Source organism: Cetorhinus maximus, chromosome 6 (genome assembly GCF_964194155.1).
Source record: "Cetorhinus maximus chromosome 6, sCetMax3.hap1.1, whole genome shotgun sequence".
Taxonomy (NCBI): domain Eukaryota; kingdom Metazoa; phylum Chordata; class Chondrichthyes; order Lamniformes; family Cetorhinidae; genus Cetorhinus; species Cetorhinus maximus.
Window position 1 is genome coordinate 70356539 of NC_135884.1, and position 24665 is coordinate 70381203.

The window sequence follows — 24665 nt, forward strand, 5'->3', positions numbered from 1 at the left end:
ACTAAAGGTTAATTAGGAGTAAGAAATTAGAGTATGAGAGGAAGATAGTTAAAAATGTAAAATCAGATAGCAAGAGTTTCTACAGGCATTTAAAAAGGAAAAGAATAAGTAAAGTGAGTGTTGGTCCTCTGGAGAGTGACAATGGGGAATTAATAATAGATAATAAGGAAATGGCAGATAAATGAACAAATATTTTGCTTCTGCCTTCACTATAGAGGATACAAAAAACATTTCAGTAATAGCTGTAAGTCAGGAGATGGAAGGAAGAGAGGAACTTGGTGAAATTACAATCACTAGGGAAGCGGTACTGAGCAAATTGATGGAGCTGCAGGCTGACAAGTCTCCGGGTCCTGATGGACTTCAACCTAGGGTATTAAAAGAGGTGGCTAATGAGGTAGTAGATGCATTGGTGTTAATTTTTCAAAATTCCCTAGATTCTGGAAAGTTTCAATCAGACTGGAAAGTAGCAAATATAACCCCTCTATTCAAGAAGGGAGAAAGGCAGAAAACAGGAAATTATAGGCCAGTCAGCTTGATGTCTGTCATGAGGAAAGTGTTAGAGTTGATTATTAAAGAGGTTATAGCTGGGCACATAGAGAAGTTCAAGGTAATTGGGAACAGTCGGCATGGTTTTGTGAAAGGGAAATCATGTTTAACCAATTTATTGGAGTTATTTGAAGGAATAACATGCGCTGTGGGTAGAGGGGAGCTTGTAGACGTACTGTCCTTGGATTTCCAGAAGGCCCATTTGATAAGGTGCCACAACAAAGGTGTTTGTGGGAAATAAAAGCTCATGGTATAGGGGGTAACGTATTAGCATGGATAGGATGGATAGGAGATTGGCTGGCTGGCAGAAAACAGAAAGTGTGCGTAAATGGGTTTTTTTCTGATTGGCAGGATGTGACAAGCGGAGTCCCACAGGGGCCCATGTTGGGTCCTCAACTTTTTACAATTTATATCAATGGCTTAGATGAGGGGAGTGAAGGCATGTTAGCTAAATTTGCAGATGACACAAAGATAGGTAGGAAAGTGTGTTGTGAAGAGGACATAAGGAGGTTGCAGACAAATATAGATAGGTTAATTGAGTAGGCAAAAATATGGCAAATGGAGTTTAATGTGGGAAAATGTGAAGTTGTTCACTTTGGCAGGAAGAATAAAAAAGCAGAGAATGGCAGAATTCCAAGCTGCAGAGGGATCTAGGTATTCTCATGCATGAGTCACAAAAAGTTAATACGCAGGTACAGCAATAATTAATTAAGAAGTCAATGCTATCCTTTATCACGAAAGGAACTGAACATAGGAGTAAGGATGGTATGCTTCAATTATACATGGCCTTGATGAGACCATATCTAGAATATTGTATGCAGTTTTGGTCTCCTTATTTAAGAAAGGATTAAATGCGTTGAAAGTGGTTCAAAGGGTGTTTACTGGATTGATACCTTGAGTGGGTTATCTTATGAGGAATGGAAGAACAGACTAGGCTTGTTCCTACTAGAGTTTAGAAGAGTGAGAGGTGACCTGATTGAAGAATATAAGATCCTGAACGGTATTGACAAGGTGGATGAGGAAAGGATGTTTCCTTTTATGGGCGAGTCCAGAACAAAGGGGCACTGTTTTAAAATTAGGGGTTATCCTTTTAGGACAGAAATTAGGAGAATTTTTTCTCTCAGAGGGTTGTGTGACTTTGGAAATCTGCCTCAGAAGGTGGAGGAGGAGGGGGTCATTAAATATTTTTTAAGGCGGAGCCGGATAGATTCTTGTTCGGCAAAGGAATCAAAAATTATCGGGGGTCGATGGGAATGTGGAATTCGAAACACAAACAGATCAGCCAGAATTTTAATGAATGGCGGCACAGGCTTGAGGGGCCGAATGGCTTACTTCTGCTCCTATTTCGTATGTTCTTACGTTCGTATGTAGGTGTAAAGCTGTTGAGGCTGAGTCATTGAGTATATTCAAGGCTGAGATAGGTAGTTTCTTGAACTACAGGGGAGTGAAGAGTAATGGGGAAAAAGCAGAAATGATCTTATTGGATGGCGGAGTAGACTCGAGGCAACAGATAGTCCACTCATGCTCTCAATTTTTTATGTTCTTATGATCTGATAGCTCTCTGCTTAATCCAGGAACAATGAGGTCAAGTGTGCAACTCAGCTGAGGTCAGTTAACTCAGCACAGGACAGGCAAACACTCACATGAAGGTTAAACTAATGAACTTTCGGGAAGGAAACATTGACACATACGCAGTATGGCCTATATGTGACCCTAGAAACACCTTGGTCGACTCTAAACTGCCTGCTGAAATGGCCTTGTAGGCCACTCATTTGTATCTAGCCAGCAATTAGACATGGACAGTAAATGCCAGCCTTATCAGTGACCCCCACATGTTGAAAATGAAAGAAAGGAAGAACTTGCATTTATATAGCGCCTCTCAGGACCTCAATATGTCCCAAAGTGCTTAACAACTAATGAAGTATTTCAGAAGTGCAATGCAGGAATCTGTTTTTTAAGTGTAGAAGCAGTGCTTTGATATTTAGCCACAATCCAGTATTTTCCACACAGTGAATATAAAGACTGAACTGTAAATGAACTGGGTATCAGTCTCACTAACCTGTTTCTGAATAGGAGCTGGGCACTAGTCTCACTTGTATCTATGCATGAGTTGGATGCTTGCACCTAGTAAAAACTGGGCATCAATCTCACTTACCTGTGCCTGTGTCTAAGTTGGACACCAGTCTCACTTACCTGTCTCTGTGTACGAGCTTGATAGTCTCTGGACTCATGGGATTATGACTGGACATGAGGCTGCCACGTGGTGTGCTAGAACCAGAGCACGCAGGACTGATCTTGTCCATTCCAGGAAGATCCTATATAGAAAGATGGAATGCTCAGTGAGCTTAGTATTTCTGTTTAACTGGAATCATAAAGTTCCTATTGCTGAAAGGTATTTATGCAGATGGGTGGCATCTCTGCAATTCACTGCATATCACTCATAACAGTCTGAGCTCATATTGCAAATTTACCACAAGGAATTGGCCATGATTTCACAGCTATCTTTGCACTAGGACATCAGGGGGACAGAGCTCTGTCTTCAACTCATCCTTGGAGCACTCTGCATCTTTCAGTCACTTGGCTGACTGGTCATTCTGTGAGGCTGGACAGTGAATGTCAATGACTATTTTACAGTGGGGACATCGGAGCAAAGCCCAATCCTGTCCCCACTTGATCCACTTATGGGGCCGATTTTCATCAGACAAATGTAAGGCAGCTCCAAATGGTTAAAATCCCATCAGGGTGCTAAATAGCACCCCAGTTTCCTGTATGAGCATATTGCATACTAGTAACTGATTCAAGTGAATACTTGGACAGGTCCAGGGAGTACAGGAGTAGTGGGAGAAGAAAGCATCAAGCTAGCCCCCCTCTCCTATCTCTAAGCTCTTACAGCCCCACAATCCTCTCTGTTCTTTGCGCTCCTCCACTTCTTGTGTCTTGTGCATCACTGTTTTCCATCTCTCCACGATTGGCAGCCGTGCTTCAGCTGCCTAGCCCCTAAGCTTCTCCACCTCTTTCTTCTCCTTTAAGACGTTCCTTAAAACCTACCACTTTGATCAAATTTTTGGTCACCTATTCTAATATCTCTTTATGTGGCTTGTGTCAAATTTTGTCAATGCTCTTATGAATGTTTTGCTATGTTAAAGGCCCTATGTAAATGCAAGAGTTGTTGTTGGTAAAAATATAGAAAAGCAGGTCAGATTTGGTCTAAACAACAATCTCTTGCATTTATATAGTGCATTTATTGCAGAACAACTCTGTTTCACACAGAGGTAATCCAACAAAAATGGAAACCAGATAAAAGAAAGATTTGTACTAAGTGTGGTAGCGAGCAGGAAAAAGAACGTTTTACCCGCTGGCCACAATGGCGGCTTTTCCCGCCGTATCGTCCCAATCCCACCTCATTAAAATGCATTCCCAGGAAACATGCCATTTCGCTGGCAAGCGGCCTCCGATTCGCCCGCCATGCCATCACCTCGCCGCTTCTTCATGTCGGGCACCATATTTAAAGGTGTGCAGCCATGTGCACACCTCTCCGTGCTCAGGACTGCTGCACAGAAGACATTGCCCCAAAAGGCAAAAAGACTGCAGCTCCCCGATTCAGTGATGTGTCCCTGGAACACCTATTGGACACAGTGGAGGCCTGCCATGATGTCTTCTACCCCTGCTCTGCATGCAGGAGGGGAGCAACATCACCAATCTGGCTTGGGAGGTGGTGGGAGCAGTGGTGAGTGCCAATGCCCTGAAAAAGAGGACAGCTGAAAGGGGATGAATGATCTCCTCCATTCCACCAGGGTAAGTCACTCTTCTCATCACTATCAACTCAGAAGCCCATAACACATCCACAGGGATCTCACTCACTGCCAATTCAAGAGACATCACCATTCACACGCTCACACACACACTTTCATTGTCCTCATCCCGTCCATGGGACCACTCACCACCCACATATGCCAGGCATACTTATCATCTGGCTTGGCAGGTATCCTGCTACACTCTTTCCATCTGTCTTCATGCAGGACAAGCTGGCACACATCAACATCGAGAGATCGCAGACTGGTGGAGGAATGCCTGACATCAAGGTTGTTATGATATGGCAGATGATGTGTGCCAGGTGGCTCAAGGCCAAGAGGAAAACTTGATTGCGCTGTCACAATGGTTTTTCAATTTGTATTTATTTCAAGATGCGTGCACTGAATTCAGAAGTAATAAGTCCATCTAGACTTTAGAGGTTTTTTTAAAAACTAAAATTAAAATATTTATTAACAAAAGAGAAGATTTCAGGCAGGTATGTAGAACTACAAATTATTACTATAATTACTCCTAATATCCCTAATTAACTTGGCTCCTAGTTACATCCCCTTTAAGGCAAAGGTCCAAAATAGATTTTAGATTTTAAACAGATTCAGCAAATTAACACAATACCCTGGAAAGTGGAATTCAAAATGGCTTCCTCCAGCTTCGGTTTCTATAGACAGCAGGCTTATGCACAAATACTGGAGGCTTCACACACTTCTGTTAGATCTTACAATGCCTTCCCCTGACACATAGCCTAATTCTCCTTTATAATTCCATTGTTTTCATGTGTCTTTGGAACTTTACCTTTCTCATAATAAGTAACCCTTGAGAAAAATAAACACATCCTAAGCTTGCTTGTCCGGCTATTTGTAAACAGACTGAGATCCCTTTGAAAACCAAAAAACCCGTCACCTATCTAAAAATGCAAATTCCCTTCACACCTTACATGTTAAGACCCCAACCATGTTTGCTCATTAGTATATTAAAGACACTTCTACACCTTACTTCTTTTGATAACTTCAACTTGTAGTCTGCTTGGCTCCAAAATATAATTAAATCACACACACAGACAGGGCAACACAGCCCCCCCCATTTACATTAAACCAGAAAAATATTATAAAAATTATTATACTCTCACAAGGTCCTCATAAACTTTGAAAATAGTCATCCAAAGATCTGGACTGTTCCTGTGCTGACAGTGAGGTCAGCAGTGCTCAACCAAGTGAGGATTCAACAGTGCAACATCCATCAGACAACCATGCTGTGAATGATGTGTCCTCTTTCACAGGCCACTGCCATGCACTAATTCTCTCTCCTTGCTTTCGCAGGCACATCTGGGAAACAGCCGATGCAATCCATGACCCAGGTCCTGGACTCAAGCCCCAAAGATACCTTAGAAGAGGAATCTGCTGAAACCCTCATTGAAGACCTGTCACAGCGCTCACCCACACCCTCCACCAGCGCAAAGACACAGACCTCGGTGGGGCCAAAGTTTAGAGTAGCCTCAGGGTCACAATCTGGTGAGTACATCGCACTGCCTGATCTACAATAGGCAGAGGCAGGGACTTCCCGGGTTACCGGCACTCAGAGGACTGCTGGAGACCAGAAATCTGCTGAGTTCGAGTCAGATGATGAGCCTCTGGAATTGGTCATACCTCAATTGCTGGAGCTGCAAAGGCATGGTTGGGAACATCAGGAAGGGATGTCTGCTGCACTCCTCAGACTGCAAGGCATGATGGAGTAGTCTATCTGCCTTCAGTCTGAGGTGATAGTGCCGACATGCCAACGGTCCGAGGTCAACACTGGTAGGATAGCAGATGCCATGGAGGCTTTGGACCAGGTCATTGGTCCTGCACTGCTGCAGGAGCTGAACTATATCGCTGACGCCATATTTGGCCTCCAACAGAGAGTATGTGAGAGGGGTGCGGGGCAGCTTGATCTCACTCCAGCTTCCCCTTCTCTTCAAGGAGTCAGCCAGGGGCCCTCAGGCACCCATAGGGAGGAGGATCAACAGGTGCACACCCCGGGTCTATCCACCCAGGTGACTCTGGGAGTGTCTGGCCCATTCAAATCCCCTCTTCCTGTGACCCCAGCAAATCTCACTCCATAGACCTAGGAGCGTGCCACTGCCACACAGCAGGGCCCTGAAAGCAGGACAGGGCCCTCCAGGTCTCAGCCTCCAGTGGACGCCCATCAAAGTCATCACGAACAGGGCGTAACAGTCAGCAGGCTGCCTCCACCTCCGCTGTGCATGTCAAGGAGCACCAAGATGTAGCGGCAGGGTTAGGACTGCAGAGCTTCAAGAAGGCAGCTCACCACCACCTTCTCAAGGGCAACTAGGGATGGGCAATAAACGCTGGCCCAGCCAGTGAAGCCCACATCCCATGAATGAATAAAAAAAAATGTAGTTGCACAGTCTGGGCACTTGTGCATAATGTTCGCTTTGTTAGTGAACTCCCAAGAATGCCTCCTTGCCTATGGTTCCTTGTTCTGATGAACAGTGTTAGTGTCACTCAGCTGTCACTCAGAACCTTGGTTCCTGCATAAGATAAAGGCAGGTGTCTCAGTCCAGGGCTTCTTCCCTGTGCTTTGTGCAACCTTTCCAGCACACTGATGGTGCGCCTTCACTGTCATTGGTCACAACAGTCATGCACCTCGATGGGGCTTATCATTGCTGCCAGAATGTCCTAGATCGGCAGCACAGAGTTCCACATTCTGTGTGCTCCCAGCACCTTTTTGTGTGGCTGGCCCCCCATCTCATCAGTATGACCCTGTTCACAGAGTGCAAGTGAGGTGCCATCAGCCAGACAGGAATCAGACATTCACATAAGCTATGTGAGGATCTTTGGAGTGTCCCCACTGCACGTTGTCATCATCCTCCTGGAATATAGGGACGATGATCATCTGCTGCGTCTCCATGTCAGGAGCCTTAGCACAGAGGGTATGTGCGTCGTCAACAGGCAGACAGAAGTCAAACTTTCACAGATGCAATGTGAGGATCTATGGTGTCTCCTCACTGCATGTCGTCATCATCCTCCACGAATCTAGCAGCTGTGAGGGCCTCCCAAGCATGCCTGCCTCGTCGGGCTAGTGCATTGGCCTCATCGCCGTCATCCTTACCTTCGAGGACCTCCTCACCCTCATCCCTGTTGACGTTCTCATTGGAGGAGACATGCAACTCTGCCTCAGCCAGCTCCTCTCCCTGTTGCAGCGCCAGGTTGTAAAGGGCACAGCAGGCGATGATGATGCGTGACACCCTCTGTGGATTATATTGCAGGGCTCCACCAGACTGGTCCAGGCACCAGAATCTCATTTTCAACATTCCAATGGTTTGCTCCACCAAGGTGTGAGTTGCAGCATGAGCCTCATTGTCCTTCTCTCTGCTGCACTTTGAGGCCGCCGCACGGGTGTCGTCAGCCATGTCCTTTGCGTGCAGCCCTTATCCCCGAGGAGCCAACCCTGCAGCCTCTCTGGACCCTGGAAGACATCAGGGATCTGAGACCTACTGGGAATGCAGAAGTCTTGGGCACTCCCTGGGAACCATGTGCAGACCTGCAGGATGCGTTTGTGGTGGTCACACACCAGCTGAACATGCAGCGAGTGGAAGCCCTTGCGGTTGACTGCTTGTTGCCACGGAGATCTGAGTGCCACGTGAGTGCAGTTGATGGCACCCTGTGGGAAACCTGAGATCTGGGGCAAATCCCAGCGCTTTTGCTTCCTGGCTTTCCTGACCTGGGCAAAATGCACAAAGTTGTGTGCTTTCGCGAAGGTGGCATCCATGACCTCATGGATGCATTTGTGTGTGGAGGCTTGTGATATCCCACAGAGCCCTGTGGAGCCCTGAAAGGAGCCATTGGTGTAGAAATTGAGTGCTGTGGTCACTTTCATGGCCACTGGCAGTGGATGCCCTCCATGTCTCCGTGACGCCAAATCCTGCAGCAGGTGGCAGATGTGACCGAACAGTTCCCTGGACGTGCTACCGGTTGTCAGTCATCTGCAGGGATGACAAGCGCCATCTATGGACCCTGGGTCTAGCTAGGCATTGACCAGCGATGGCTCACTGTGGTCTTCAGCAGTGTGCGAGGGAGCCCCAGCCACCCCTTCTTCCTGAGGGTGCTGCTACTGCCTTTGCTCAGCCAGGCACCTCCATTGCTCTCTTCTCCTTTGTCTCCATTCTCTGTGAGCCATGAGGCTCCTTAACACATCCCAGAGAGTGCTGATCGCCACTTGGATAGCCAGAGTTTAGTGCACTGCAATGGCTGCCCGAAATCCCACCACATCCACCCCACTCCACCTGACCGATTGGCGGCAGCTTTTCCCATTGGACTGCACGCTGTACTCTCAGCTCAGGCACAGGCGTAATAGTAACCCACACTGCAAGGCTGCACTGTTGGCTTGAACATGGGGGAGACTGGTCCAAACCTGAATAATGCCATTGCAAGGGGCTGTGAGCACTCCCACCAATGACTGCTCCATGGCCAGCTTTTGCAAGGAGATTGTACAGTGCACACAGTCATCCAATTGTTCTGCAGTCCACGAAAACGCTCATCAGCTTGCAGTCTGTGCCCAAGAGCATTTGATGGCACTTTCAGGCCTCTGTGTTGCTTGAGGGCAGATGAGCTAGAGGCCTGACTCCAAGCATGTCAATGTGGCTGTGCCTTAATTGTCTCAGCTGCGGAGGAATGGTCACTTTATACAACATTTCCCTAATGTTGAGTGGCTGCTTCTCTCTGCTGACCCCAGACCCCTGCATGTGCTTGTGCACGACTATCAGACCGAGCTGCCTTGCAGCCCCTAATTCGCCTCAACCACAATGTAGCCCTTTCCACCCCAATTCGCCTCAACCGTAGTGCAGCCCTTGGCCACCCAACTTGTCCCAACCGCAGTGCAGCCTTTGCACTGCCCAACTCACCTCAACCGCAGTGCAGCCCTTGACCCCCCTCAACTCGCCTCAACTGCAGTGCAGCCCTTGCCCCAGCACTGCATTGTCAGCCAGCCGGGAAAAAGCGACTTGCCTGTGCCCTTGCCTGAGTGCGCGGCGCCTGAGCCTTGAGGTCCAACAGGTGACCCATGCAAGCGCTGTGCAATGTTACTGTGCACTCACCTCCAAGTTCCCCTTGAAGTGCAGCTCGCCAGGTGCACGCCCTATAATTGCTGGATGATCCAGCATGGGGGGGATGATTCTGGCAAGCAGAGGTTACAATGATATGCAGATGTATTAAAATGAAGATCCAAATGTGTGGAGGATGATTGCAAACTGGTTTCATGATATCATGAAACCAATTTTTGGCCTTCCCGCCATATTGTCTGCTCATGCCCTACATGATACCCGACACCAACAAGCACAGAAAATTCCACCCTAAGAGCGGTGAGCAAAAGGTACACAGTTGAGTTTAAGGAAATTTCAAAAGAGGAGAGGGAGGTGGAGTCACAGAGGAGGTAGGGGATGAATTCCAGAGTGTGGGGCCAATGTGGCTGAAGGCACGGCTGCCAAAGGTAGGGTGGAAGGAACTAGGAGTGGGAAACTCTGGCTGATTCGGACAGGGAGATTGTGCATAACCTGATTTAGTCTGAGATAATGGCTAGGAAAGGGAATAGGTAGAGTGTTTATGACAGGACTTAAGACGCTACTTCTCAACGTTTAACTGGAAGAAACTGAATCATCCAAGTCTGGACGTCAAACATGCAGTCTGACAACACTAAGATAGTGGAGGGGTCAAGAGAGGTGGTGGAAAAATGGAACTTGGTGATATCATCGTATGTGCAGAAACAAATCCCATGTCTGCTGATGATGTAGCCAAGGAGCAGCATCTAGATGAGGAAATGGAAGGGGCCAAAGATATATCCTTGGAGAACTCCATAGGTAACAGTGGTGGGACAAGAAGTGAAGTCATTGTTGGAGATGCTCATCTAAAAGTGGATAGTTAAGAGTAGAATCAAGTGAAGACTATTTCAGTGAGCTAGACAATGGAGGAAAGGAGTTGGATAAGGATATGTGATTGACCATACCAAAGACAATAGAGAAGTTGGTGAGGACAAGGGGAGATAATGCACCACTGTCACAGTCACAGAGTGTAATTTCTGACTGTTTCAGTAATTCACTTGTGCCCTTTAAATGAACTGCCCCTCCTAGGAATTCCAGACACCCAATTTCCTGGATATGGATTACACGTGGGAATACTGCTAGCCTCTATGTCAGGAAGTTCCATACTGGATGTCTCCGCCACTATTTGTATTGATTTACGAAGCTCCCACGTGTTTGTAAGGGGACCTTCCAATGCTGGCACCAACCCTACAACAATAACTTGTATTTATATAGCACCTTTAATGTAGTGATCATCCCAAGGCACTTCACATGAGTGCTCTCAACTAAAGTTTGAGACTGAGCCACAAAAGTAGGTATTAGGAAGGTATGAGTCAAGCATGTAGTTTTAAGGGAGCATCTTAAAGAAAGGAGGTAAACAGGTGGAGAGGTTTAAGGAAGGAATTCATGGGTTTAGGGCCTTGGCACAGGAAGCATGGCTACCAATAATGGGGAAATTAAAATCAGCAGTGTTTGAGAGGCTCAGAGGAGTGCAGGCATCTTGGTGAGATGTGGGGCTGGAGGAGATTACATAGATAGCGAGGGCCTAGGCCATGGAGGGATTTAAAAACAAAAATTACAATTTTAAAATTGAGGCAATGCTTAATTGGAAGCCAGTGTGGGTCAGTGAGGGTAAGGGTGATGGGTGAATCGGACCTGGTGCGAGTTAAGATACAGCAGCAGAGTTTTGGATGACCTCAAGTATATGGAGGATAGAATATGAGAGCACAGCCAGGAGCACATTGGAATAGTCAAATCTAGAAAGACTTGCATTTATATAACACCTTCATGACCACTGGATGTTGCAAAGCACTTTACAACCAATGAAGTACAGTAAAGTCCTGCCTTTCATGAGGGTTATGTTCCCGCGAAACCTTGCAAATGGCAAAATCACGAACAACAAACATGCTTTCCTATGGGGCTGAATTAGGTAGGTTCCAGCCATGCGAGGGGAGCACTGGTTTGGGCAGTTGCTCTGCTTTAAATTGTGGTGCGGTACCTGTATCTGACAGACAGGGGAGCCTCTGAGCAATACATTAGTGAACATAAGAACATAAGAATTGGAACAGGAGTAGACCATTTGGCCCCTCAAGCCTGCTCCACCATTCAATAAGATCATGGCTGATCTTCTTGTGTTTCAATTTCCACATTCCCATCTAACCCCGATAACCTTTGATTCCCTTGCCTAACAAGAATCTATCTACCTCTGCCTTAAAAATATTCAATGACCCGCCTCCACCACCTTCTGAGGCAGAGAATTTCAAAGTCGCACAGCCGTCTGAGAGAAAAAATTTCTCCTCATCTCTGTCCTAAAAGGGCGACCCCTAATTTTAAAACAGTGCCCCGTAATTCTGGACTCACCCACGAGAGGAAACATCCTTTCGACGTCTACGTTGTCAAGGCTGTTCAGGATCTTGTATACTTCAATCAAGTCACCCCTCCCTCTTCTAAACTCCAGTGGAAACAAGCCCAGATAGTCCAACCTTTCCTCACAAGACAACCCATTCATTCCAGGTATCAATCTCGTGAACCTCCTTTGAACAGCCTCCAATGCATTTACATCCTTCTTTAAATAAGGAGACTAAAACTGCACACGGTATTCGAGATGTGGTCTCACTAATGCCCTGTATAACTGAAGCATAACATCCTTACCTTTATGTTCAATCTCTCGCGTAATAAAGTATAGCATTCCTTTAGTCTTCTTAATTACTTGCTGTACCTGCATACTAACTTTTGGTGACTCATGTGCTTGAACACCTAGATCCCTCTGCACCTCAGAATTATACAACCATTTCCATTTAAGTAATACTCTGTTTTTTTGTTCTTCGTGCCAAAGTGAATAACTTCATTTTCCCACATTAAACTCCATTTGCCAGATCTTTGCCCATTCACTCAACCTATCTATATTCATCTGCAACTTCATGTCCTCTTCACAGCATACTTTCCTACCTATCTTTGTGTTATCTGCAAATTTAGCTACCATGTCTTCACTCCCCTCATCTAAGTCATTGGTGTAAATCGTAAAAAGTTGAGGCCCCAGTACAGACTCCTGTGGGACTCCACTCATCACATCCTGCCAATCAGAAAAAGACCTATTTATGCATACTCTCTGCTTTCTGCCAGCCAGCCAATCTTCTATCCATGCTAATACGTTACCCCCTACACCGTGTACTTTTATTTTCCGTAATAATCTTTGATACGGCACCTTATCAAATGCCTTCTGGAAATCCAAATACAGTACATCTACAGTCTCCCCTTTATCCACTGTGCATGTTAATTCTTCAAAAAACTCCAGTAAATTAGTTAAACATGATTTTCCTTTCACAAAATCATGCTGACCCTACCTGACTGTCTTGAGATCTTCTAAGTGCCCAGTTATAACTTCCTTAATGATCAATTCTAATAACTTCCCCATGACAGACATCAAGCTAACTGCCCTATAGTTTCTTGTTTTCTGCTTCCCCCCCACTTCTTGAATAGAGGGGTTATTTTTACTACTTTCCAGTCTGAAGGAACTTTCCAGAATCTAGAGGATTTTGGAAAATTAACACCAGCGCATCAACTACCTTATTAGCCACCTCCTTTAAGACCCTAGGATGTAGTCCAACAGGACCCGGAGACTTGCCAGCTTGCAGCTCCATCAATTTGCTCAGGACTATTTCCCTAGTGATTTCAATTTCACCAAGTTCCTTTCTCCTGCTCCCCCCTGATTTGCAGCTATTACTGGAATGTTTTTTGTATCCTTTATAGTGAAGCAAAATATTTGTCCATTTCTTCCGCCATTTCCTTATTATCTAATATTAACTCCCCATTGTCACTCTCTGGAGGACCAACACTCATTTTACTTACTCTTTTCCTTTTTAAATACCTGTAGAAACTATTGCTATCTGTTTTACATTTCTAGCTAGCTTCCTCTCATACTCTAATTTCTTTCTCCTGATTAAGCTTTTAGTCATTCTCTGCCATCCTTTACATTCTGTCCAATCATCTGTCCTGCCACTCATCTTTGCGGAGTTGAATGCTTTTTCCTCAAGTTTGATGCTTTCCTTAACATATCTAGTTAACCAGGAATGGTCCTCTCTTTAGAATTTTTCTTTACAGTAGGAATGTACTTATTCTGAATACTCTGAAATATCCCCTTAAATGTCTGCCACTGCTTCTCTATTGATCTATCCCCTAGCCTAGTTTCCCAGTTCTCTTCAGCTAGCTCAGCTTCCATGCCCACATAGTTGCCCTTATTTAAGTTTAAAATACTAGTCTTAGACCATCTCTTCTCCCTTTCAAATGGATGTAAAATTCAATCATATTGTGGTCGCTGCTATCTAATAGTGCCTTTACTCTGAGGTCATTAGTCAACCCTGTTACATTACACAATGCCAAGTCTAATATAACCTGTTCTCTGGTTGGTTCCAGAACATGCTGCTCTGATAAACTATCTTGCAAGCATTCTAAGAACTCCTTATCCAGGCTACTACTGCCAATCTGATTTTTCCAGTTTATGTGTAGATTAAAATCACCCATGATTATTGCCGTCCCTTTATCACAAGCATGCAATATTTTCTCTTCAATACTTTATCCTACACTGTGGCTACAGTTAGAGGGCCTGTAGATCACTCCCACTAATGACTTTTTCCCACTAGTATTCTTCATCTCAACCCAACCCGATTCTACATCCTGATCTCCTGAACCAAGGTCATCTCTAACTATTGTACCAATGCCCTCTTTGATTAACAGTGCTACCCCTCTACCTTTACTTAGCTTCCTATTATTCTTGAATGTCATGTATCCCTCAATATTAAGGACCCAATCTTTGTTGTCTTGCAGCCACATCTCTGTAATTGCTATCAGATCATATTTATTTACTTCAATGTGGGACATCAATTCATTTACTTTGTTATGAATGCTATGTGCATTCAGATAGAGATCCTTCAGTTTTTTCTTTTTGTTGCCTTTGTAACATCTAGTCTTGACTGTTGATGTATTCTTAGGTTTTTTTCTCTCTGTCCCTTCCTGCCATTCTCTGACCTTCATTTCTCATATTACAATTTTGCTCCCCTGTCTTGACTCTGCACCTTGAATTGCTACCTCTACCCAAGCTTGATCTCTCATCCCTCTTGTTTAGTTTAAAGCCCTCTCTGCTTCCCTAGTTATGCAATTTGCGAGGACACTCATCCCAACATGGTTCAGGTGCAAAACGTTCCAACAGTACAGCCCCCACTTTCCCCAGTACTAATGCCAGTGCCCCACAAACCGGAAACCACTTCTCCCACACCAGTCTTTGAGCCATGCATTTGTCTCTCTAATCTTATTTGCCCTATGCCAATTTGCACCTGACTCAGGTAATAATCCAGAGATTATTATCTTTGAGATTCTGCTTCTTAATTTGGTACCTAGCTCCTCATACTGACTTTGCAGAACTTCTTTCCTAGTACTACCTATGTCATTGGTACCTATGTGGACCACGACAACTGGATCCTCCCTCTCCCACTGCAAGTTCCTCTCCAGCCCTGAGCAGATGCCCTGAACCCTGGCACTGGGCAGGCAACATAGCTGAAACAAAAACAGAAAATACTGGAACAACTCATCAGGTCTAGCAGCATCTGTGGAGAGCGAAACATAGTTAACGTTTAGAGTCCGTGTGACCCTTCTTCAGCGCTTTAAAGTCAGCTCTGAAGAAGGGTCATACAGACTCAAAACATTAACTCTGTTTCTCTCTCCACAGATGCTGCTGAGTTTTTTTTCGCATTTTCTGTTTTTGTTTCAGATTTCCAGCATCCGTAGTATTTTGCTTCTTTATATGTGTTTTAGATGTTTGTTAAATTACTTTACTTTTATTTATTTTTATCTTTATTGTTTTATTTTAATTTTAAAGTTTTCCAACTTTGGTTTATTATTTTAAAGTTTTAGTTCTTTTTATTTATAGATTTACCTTAACTCGCCTGTCCTAAACTGGTTTCTCACACTGTCCCTTAGACTGAACACTTGCCAGCCAATCAACTTACTAGCTTCCTGTGACATCACAGTTGCTTTTTGCTCCTTTTTCCCGGACTGCAACTTCCCAGCAGCTGAAACAGTAAAACAGCCACTCCCCAGCTCCTGACTGTCTCCCGCAGGTCCACTCCGCTCCGACTCCTACTCCCAGCTGAAACAGTAAAAGAGCGCGTTCCCCAGCTCCCGACTGTCTCCTGCAGGTCCACTCTGCTCCGACTCCTACTCCCAGCTGAAACAGTAAAAGAGCGCGTTCCCCAGCTCCCGATTGTCTTCTGCAGGTCCACTCCGCTCTGACTCCTACTCCCAGCTGAAACAGTAAAACAGCCGCTCCCCAGCTCCCGACTGTCTCCCGCAGGTCCTCTCCGCTCCGACTCCTACTTCCAGAAAGGGAAGATTACAAAATGAACACAGCCATTATTGCAGCGCAATTCGGACATTTCCGTATTAATCCCTTCATTCGGTCTGCACTTCAGTTGCAACCATTCCGGTCTCTGCTCCATTATGGCTGTTGTCTCCCCGGGGAAAGAAGAGAGACTGAGAAGAAACTGCAGATGAGCGAACACTGCTCTTGCGATGTGCAATTCTGTGTACAAAGTGCAAAGTGTGGGTGAGTGAAAACACGAACCAGAAAGTCGCAAATGGTGGGACTTTACTGTACTTTTGAAGTATTATCACTGTTGTTACGCAGGAAATGCTAGAGGTAACAAAGACATGGATGAGGATTTCAGCAGCAGATGAGCTGAGGCAGGGTGGAGTCGGATGATGTTATGGAGTTGGAAATAGGTGGTCTTAGTGATGGCGCGAAGATGCAGTCAGAAACTCATCTCATGGTCAAATCCGACACCAAAATGTAATCTTAAGTTTTTTTCTCTCTGCCCCTTCCTCCCATTCCCTGACCCTCATTTCTCATATTACTATTTTGCAAAGAGTTTGGTTCAAACTCAGGCAGTTGCCAGTTAGAGAACAGGAACATTCAACTGGATGCTCTCTACTGAATTTCTCCCTATATTACATTTTGAATATAGGCACAGATGAGTGTAACAGGAACCAAAATTAGCTCCTTGGGTGAGTAGACAGTGATGAGATGTGGTGATGAGAACCCCAATTAAGTTCTTCCTTCCTATCCAGAGGTACTGAGGACAACTATATTGCCCCTCCTGTAGGTCTGGTTGAGACTGGCACAGGCTGGGGAATGAACCCAGGCGTTTTCTGGGCTAAGTATGATGCTAGACAATGCTGTTACACACTGAGCTATCAGTGGAGCTTAAAGACCTCATAACACACTGCACTAATCAGCAAGTCGGTGAGGGTGATGACAGAAAATAATCTCCAAAGGGTACTGATGCAAAAGCCTCACTGTACTGTAACTTGTTTTTCCAACTTGCCATAAACAAATACAAATATCTGTTTGAAATGTAAACATCATGGAAATAATCTGTCCCCTTCAGTTACATCTCAAGATCATTTAGTAAGTGGGCAAACTGCATTCAGAGAATTGTCATGGAAACAATAGCCTTTGGCTGTGTCTGCCTGTTCCCCTTACCAGTAAGAATGCTTTCAGACTTTTTAAAGTCGTGCTTCTGATTAGCCTGATAGTTTATAATGCAGTACACTCCTTTAAGACATAAGACATAATGCATTAATTTGGGATGATATTGCAGGTTTGGGTGAAATTCTTTTTTTGCAGCATTCCTGCCAAAAATCATCCATTTAACAATCCTGCGCTCTCAGTGGAGAGCCTTGCTTGATCAATCAAAGAATTGGCACTAGTGTTGTAGTCCTATGTCCAACCCATACTCCTGCTAAGCTAGGCCCCCTCCAGGGAACAAGGTGTCACAGGAGTTAAGCTTGTGATGAATGTTGATGAATTTCAATACAGCCACCCGGGGTAGTGGGCGTTCACCTCTGAGATTTGGATTTAGATCCAGCCCCAGACCAAAGAGATAAAAGTCTCTCTTCCATGGTGGCTGTGAGGGACCCATGTGAAATCAATTTGATTGAGTTAGGGCCCACAGCACAAAAGCATTTGGCTCAAAATCAGGAAAGTTACTCAGCAAACCACAGCATGTTGAACAGTAGTTGGGGATAAGTCACATTGTTGGCATAGAGTTTCTAAAAATTCATTATCAAATGTAGCGGTCACTGGCAAGGCCAGCAGTTTTTGCCTATCCTTTGTTTCTTCTTGAGATGGTGGTGGTGAGTCACATTCTTGAACTGCTACACTCTTTGTGCTGAATGTGCTCCTGCAATGTTCTCAGGTTGAGGGTTCTAACATTTTGACCTGGGGGTAATGAAGGAATAGCAATTAAACGTCCAAGTCAGGATGGCATGTGACTTGGATGTCATGATGTTTCTATGAACCCGGCTGCCCTTGTCCTTTTAGCTGGTGGAGGTCACAGGTTTGGGAAGTGCTGTCAAAGGAGCCTTGGTGAATTTCTGCTGTGCATCTAATTGTGCTGTACATGTTGTATGGGAATGGCAGCACAGTGGTAATGTATTGGGCTAATAATTTCAAGGCCTGGTTTAATGTTCCAGATTCATGACTTCAAATTCAACCATGGCAGCTGGGGAAATTTAAATTCAATTAAATAAACCTGGGATAAAAAGCTAGTCTCAGTGATGGTGATCATGAAACTATTTGATTATTGTAAAAAAAAGAAACAGCTGGTGCACTAATGTCCCTCAGGGAAGGAAATCTGCCATTCTTACCCAGTATGGTCTACACGGGACTCCAGACCAAAGCTGAATCTCAACTGCCCTGTGAAATGACTGCTCAATTGGATTAAACTGCTACAGAAAAGTCAAATAAGAATAAAAAAGGACGGACCACCTGACATCAACCCAGGCACCGGCTATGACAAAGGCACATCCATCCCATTTGACCCTACAAAGTCCTCACTAACATTCAATTCCAAAATTGGGAGAGCTGTCCCACAGACTAGTCAAGCAACAGCCTGACACAGTTTTCCTCACCACATCATACCTTTCAGCCAATGTCCCACATTCCTTCATCACCATCCCTAGGGTATGTCCTGTCACCCACTAGAGGTGTTGGCATAGTGGTATACGGTCAGAAGAGAGTTGCCCTGGGAGTCCTCAACATTGGACCCCATGGCCTCATAGCATCAGGCCAAACATGGGCAAGGAAACCCCCTGATTATTAACTTTCCCTCAGCTAATGAATTAGTACTCCTTCACATTGAACACCACTAAGAAAAGACACTGAGAACACAGAATTTACTCTTGATGGTATATTTCGATGTCCATTACCAAGGGTGCCTTAGTAGCACCACTACTGACCGAGCTGCCGGAGTGCTGAAGGACATATCTACTAGTCTGGCTTGCAGCAGGAGGAAAAACTACTTGACCCCACTTTCACCAATCTACCTGTCACACATACATCTGTCCATGAGCATTTTGGGAGGATTGACCACCACAGATTCTGTCTTCATACTGAGCGTACCCTCCATCATGTAGGGTGGTAGTACCAATGGGATAGATTCAGAATAGGTATAGCAGCTCAAAATTGGGAATCCATGAGGCCCTGTGGACCATCAGCAGCAGCAGAATTGTATTCAACCACAATCTGTAAATTCATGGTTTACATATCCCTTAATCTACCCTTACCAACAAGCCAAAGGACCAACTTTGGTTCAATGAGAAGTGCTGGAAAGCATAGCTAAAAATAAAGTACAAACCTGGTGAAGCTACAACACAGGACTACAAACATGCTAAACAGTGTAAGCAGCATGGAATAGACAGAGCCAAGCCATCCCACAACCAACGGATCAGATCAATACTCTTCTATCCTGCCACATCCAGTTGTGAATGGTTGTGGATAATTAAACAACTAACTGGAGGAGGCAGCTCCATGAACATCTCCTCAATGATGGCAAAGCACAGCATATCCGTGCAAAAGGAAAGGCTGAAGTTTTTGTGACTATCTTTAGCCCGAGGTGCCAAGTGGATGATCCATCTCGGCCTCCTCCTGATGTCTCCCAACATTACAGATGCCAATCTTCAGACAATTCGATACACTCCTCATGATAACAAGAAATGGCTGAGCACACTGATTACAGAAAAGACTATGGGCCCCAAAAGCATTCTGGCAAAGTGCTGAAGATTTGTGCTCTAGAACTAGCTGTGCCTCTAGTCAAGTTGTTACAGTACATCTACAACACTGGCAACTACTTGACAATTGCAAAAATTGTTCAGGTATCTCCTATACACAATAAACAGGACAAATCCAATCCAGCCATTTACTGCCCCAGTCTACTCTCAATCATTAGCAAAGTGATGGAGAGTGTCATTGACAATGCTACAAAGCAGCATTTACTCAGTGATAACCTGCTCACTGATGCTCAGTTTGGGTTCCACCAGGACCCTTCGAATACAGGCCTGAGTACAGCTTTTGCCCAAACATTGTCAAAAGAGCTGAATTACTGAGGTGGGGTGACATCAAGGCAGCATTTGACCAAGTGTGGCATCAAGGAGCACATAGCAAAATTGAAGTTAATGGGAACCCAGTGGAAAAACTATCCACTGGCTGGAGACATACCTAGAACAAAGGAAGATGGTTGTGGTTGTTGGAAGTCAATCATCTCAGCCCAGAACACTGCTACATGAGTTCCTCAGGGTGGTGTCCTTGGCCCAATCATCTTCAGTGGCTTCATCAATGACCTTCTGTCCATCATAAGGTCAGAAATGAGGATGTCCGATGATAATTCCACAGTGTTCAGTACTATTTGCAACTCCTGAGACACTGAAGCAGTCCGTGTTCATATGCTGCAAGACCTCGACAACATTTAGACTTGGGCTGATAAGTGCCAAATAACATTCGCGCTACAGGTAATTACCATCTCCAATAAGAGGGAATCTAACCACCTCTCCTTGACTTTCAACAGCAGTACCATTGCTGAATCCCCCACTATCAACAGTGTGGAGGTTACCATTGACCAGAAACTTAACTGGAACACTGTAGCTGGGAAATCAGTGATGAGTAACTCACCTTCTGATCCTGAAAGCCTAAGGCACAAGTCAGGAATGTGATGAAATAGTCTCCACTTGCCTGGATGAGCATAATTTCAACAACGCTCAAGAAGCTCAATACAATCCAGGAGAAAGCAGTCCGCTTGATTGGCACCCCATCCACCACCTTAAACATTCACTCCCTCCACCACTGCACACAGTGGCAGTCGTGTGTACCATCTACAAGACTGATCACAGCAACTTGCCAAGGCTCCTTCAACAGCACCTTCCAAACCCACAACCTCTACTATCTAGAAAAACAAGGGCAGCAGGTGCATGGGCACCACCTGCAAAGTTCCCCTCCAAGCCACACACCATTCTGACTTGGAAATATATTGCTCTTCCTTCACTGTTTCTGGGTTAGAAATTTGGAACTCCCTCCTAACAGCGCTGTGGGTGTATCTACACCAAGGACTGCAGCGATTCAAAAAGGCAGCTCACCACTACCTTCTCAAGGGCAATTCAGGATAGGAATAAATGCAGGCCTAGCCAGCGATGTGCACACCCAATGAATGAAAATAAATGCATGATGAGTATAAAACAAAAAAAGCTCATGAAAAAACTTAGGGCAGAATTTTGCCCTTGATGGGTGGGCAGGCAGCCGACTGCTACCGCCGAAACGGGCACCGCCGCCATTTTGAGTGGGCAGGCCAATTAAAGCCCACCCAGCAGGCTGCCCAACAGGAAGTGCTTTGCGCTTCCTGTGCGGGGTTGGGGGGGGGAGGGAGGGATTCCCCAACTGTCAAAGTGCGCTCTTTCACGCATGCGTGCAAAAGAGCACACATCTCCCTAAGACTAAGTGCTGTCTCAGGGAGATTGGTGAAAGGTTTATTAACTTCAAAAATAGAAAAATAAAAAAATTAATAACATGTCCCCCTCATGTGACAATGTCACATGAGATGGGACATGTTAATAAAAAGCACAGAAACTTTATTAAACTTTTTAAAAACAGACATGAAACCTCATCCCGCCAGTGGATGAAGTTTCACGTATATTCAGAAGCCCGCTGGGGCTCCTGGCCTGCCTGCCAGCCTTAAGGTTGGACGGGCAGGGCCTTTAATTGGTTCAACTACCCTGTCAATGGCCTCAATTCTTGACAGGTTGGCGGACGGACAGCTGATTTCGTTGTCCGCCCGCCTTCCTCAATATTTAAATGGGGCAGGATGATGTCGGGGGGAACCCCCAATGTCATCCCGCGTCATTTTCGCAACGGCGAGCGGGCCCCATCCCCAACTCGCTGACGGAAAAATTCAGGCCTTACTGTTTGTCTTAAGGCACATCCATGCAAACTTGACCATAGAGTAAATGAGGCTAATACTTACGTGGCAAAGGCTGGACCTCATCATCTGGAACTGGTCTATCAGCTTCTTATGGAGGGGTCGCATTTCTGGATGCACTAATTTCTCATGGATTGCCAATCCCACTCCAAGGATATGAACCTGGGGACAGGAATGACATGTTATGCTGGTAACTAAGGAATAGTCTGGGAAAACGATATGCACTAAAACTGCACTATGAACTTGATAACTGCCATCCACTTTATTTTTTTTATCCTCTTCCTCGGTCTGTCACACTGGAACATGAATGGTCTTTCTGGAGTTACTGGAGGCGTTCATTACTGTGGTGCTTAAGGTACACTGAGTTAGAGTTAGAAGTTAGAGTGGACTCCATTAGGTTGCAAAAAATTGTACTAAACATTTTCCCTTGGTATTATCTTTCCTCTCTGAAAGATGTACGGCTCACCAAAATGTCAATTCCTCAAGTAGAAATATCTGCTGACTATTTGACTGCGTAAGGAATTACAGCTGAGTCCAGTCCTTTGACATCCTGTGAGCCTTCATGAAGTGGTCAGCACTTGTTCACACCCTTGGGTTTCTAACACAGCAAGCTCCCTATTTCAGTAGTTTCACTACAGGGACTTGGGGATGGAGTGCAGCAAGACACTGGAAAATTATTCTTATTAAAAGGGAGATGAAATCAAATAGATGGAGCTCATTGTGTTATTACACAAAAAAGAGCTCACAGTGTAGGGGTAAAATATTACCATAGAGGATTGGTTAGCTAACAGCAAACAGAGAGTAGGCATAAATGGTCATTTTCGGGTTGGCAAGGTGTAACTATTGGAGTGCCACAGGGATCAGTGTTGGTGCCTCAACTATTTATAATCTATAGTAATGACTTGAATGTATGATTGCTAAATTTGCTGATGACATAAGGATAAGTAGGAAAGGATGTTATAAAAAGGACATAAGGTGTCTGCAAAGGGATATAGATAGGTTAAGGGAGGGGGCAAAAATTTGGCAGATGGAGTATAATGTGGGAAAATGTGAACTTGTCCACTTTAGCAGGAAGAATAAAAAATCAGCATATTATTTATATGGGGAGAGATTGCAGAACTCTGCGGTACAGAGGGATCTGGGCATCCGGTTATGTGAATCACTAAAAGTTAGTATGCAACTACAGCAAGTGATTGGGAAGGCAAATGGAATGTTGTTGTTCATTGCAAGGGGAATGGGATATAAAAGTAAGGATGTTTTGCTACAGTTGTATAGGGTATCAGTGAGACCACATCTAGAGTACCATATATAGTTCTGGTCTCCTTATTTAAGAAAGGGCATAATAGCTTTACCAGCTGTTCAGAGAGGGTTCAGTCAACTGATTTCTGGAATGAGGGAGTTATCCTATGAGGAAAGTGGTTTATGGTTTTGTTTCCACTTTGAATACCGTTTGGATCTCTCTGGGTAACTTGTGGTTGTTTTGACTTGGAAAGGTTTCCCCTACTTATGAGTGACTTAGGTCTAACTCCGGTAGGTTTCTCCAAAACCTCCTTTATTTACACTATAATACATTCTAGGCTTCTAGGCAAATATGCCTCTCTCTTGTACAACCTATTCCATCTTCTCTTCTCACTCTCTTGTACATGACTGCTGATGTGCTGTTACATCATGATACATATCACTATCTAATTACCATAACTATTAACCCATTATTCTACAGAACGGTTGGACAGGTTGGGCCTGTATCCTTTGGAATTTAGAAGAATGAGATCTTATTGAAACATATAGACCCTAAGGGCATTTGACAGGGTGGATACTGAAAAGATATTTCCCCTTGTGGGAGAGAGTAGAATTTTAAAGGTGGAGATGAGGAGAAAATTTTTCTTTCAGAGGGTAATGAATCTGTGGAACCCTCTTCCCCAGAGAATGGTGGAGGCTGGGTCATTGAGTATTTTTAAGGCTGAATTAGATAGATTCTTAATTGACAAGGGATTCAAAGGGTATAGGGGGTTGGAAGGAAAGTGGAGTTGAGGCCACAATCAGATCAATCATGATCTTACTGAATGGCAGAGCAGGCTTGAGGGGCCGAATGGCCTATTCCTGCTCCTAACTCATATGTTTGTATACTCGTAAGTATTTCCTCTTTTGTTTACCATGTTCTGTTGATCTATTTTGAATCAACAACACTCAAGAAGCTTGACACCATCTAGGACAAAGCAGCCCGCTTGATTAGCGCCCCTTCCACAAACATTCACTCCCTCCGCCACCGCCGAACAGTGGCAGCAGTCTGTACTGTCAAGATGCACTGCAGGAGTTCACCAAGACCTCTTCGACAGCACCTTCCAAATCCATGACCACTACAATCTAGAAGGACAAGGGCAGCAGACACATGGGAACACCACCACCTGGAAGTTCCCCTCCAAGCTGCTCACCATCCTGACTTGGAAATATATTGCCCTTCCTTCACTGTCGCTGGGTCAAAATCCTGGAACTCCCTCTCTAACAGCACTGTTGGGTGCACCTACACCACATGGACTGCAGCAGTTCAAGAGGCAGCTTACCACCACCTTCTCAAGGGCAATTAGGGATGGGCAATAAATGCTGGCCTAGCTAGCGACACCCATATCCCGTAAATAAATAATAAAAAAATAATAATTTGGCTAGCAGTTACTAATGTTCTCAAGACAAGTTTTGGCAACGAGGCATTTTTCAAATACAAATTTGAAAAAAGGCTTCAGGTAGCTGTCTGGATTACTACCACTCCTCCTACTCTCGTTGGCATGGCGGCACAGTCTGGGTCAGTACCATGAAACTCTTCCAGTTGTTGTGGGGCAGGGGGGATGGTCAGAATGGGTCATTACCACAGTTCCTCTTGCAGCTGACAGACTAGAGGAGTTCAGGTCGTTACCTGTTTTGGCGAGTATCTTTACCATATGAACATA

General features: G+C 44.9%; 1 protein-coding gene across 1 annotated transcript in view; it reads right to left on the minus strand.

The window, feature by feature from the left end:
• dock3 (dedicator of cytokinesis 3) overlaps window positions 1–24665 on the minus strand; it is a 1472428-nt gene that overhangs the window by 75354 nt on the left and 1372409 nt on the right. The window contains exons 46-47 of the mRNA XM_078543841.1: window positions 21769–21885; window positions 2740–2861 (exon numbers count right to left, since the gene is read on the minus strand). Of these exons, the coding sequence (XP_078399967.1) occupies window positions 2740–2861; window positions 21769–21885 (239 nt within the window). The remainder of the gene's footprint in view (window positions 1–2739; window positions 2862–21768; window positions 21886–24665) is intronic.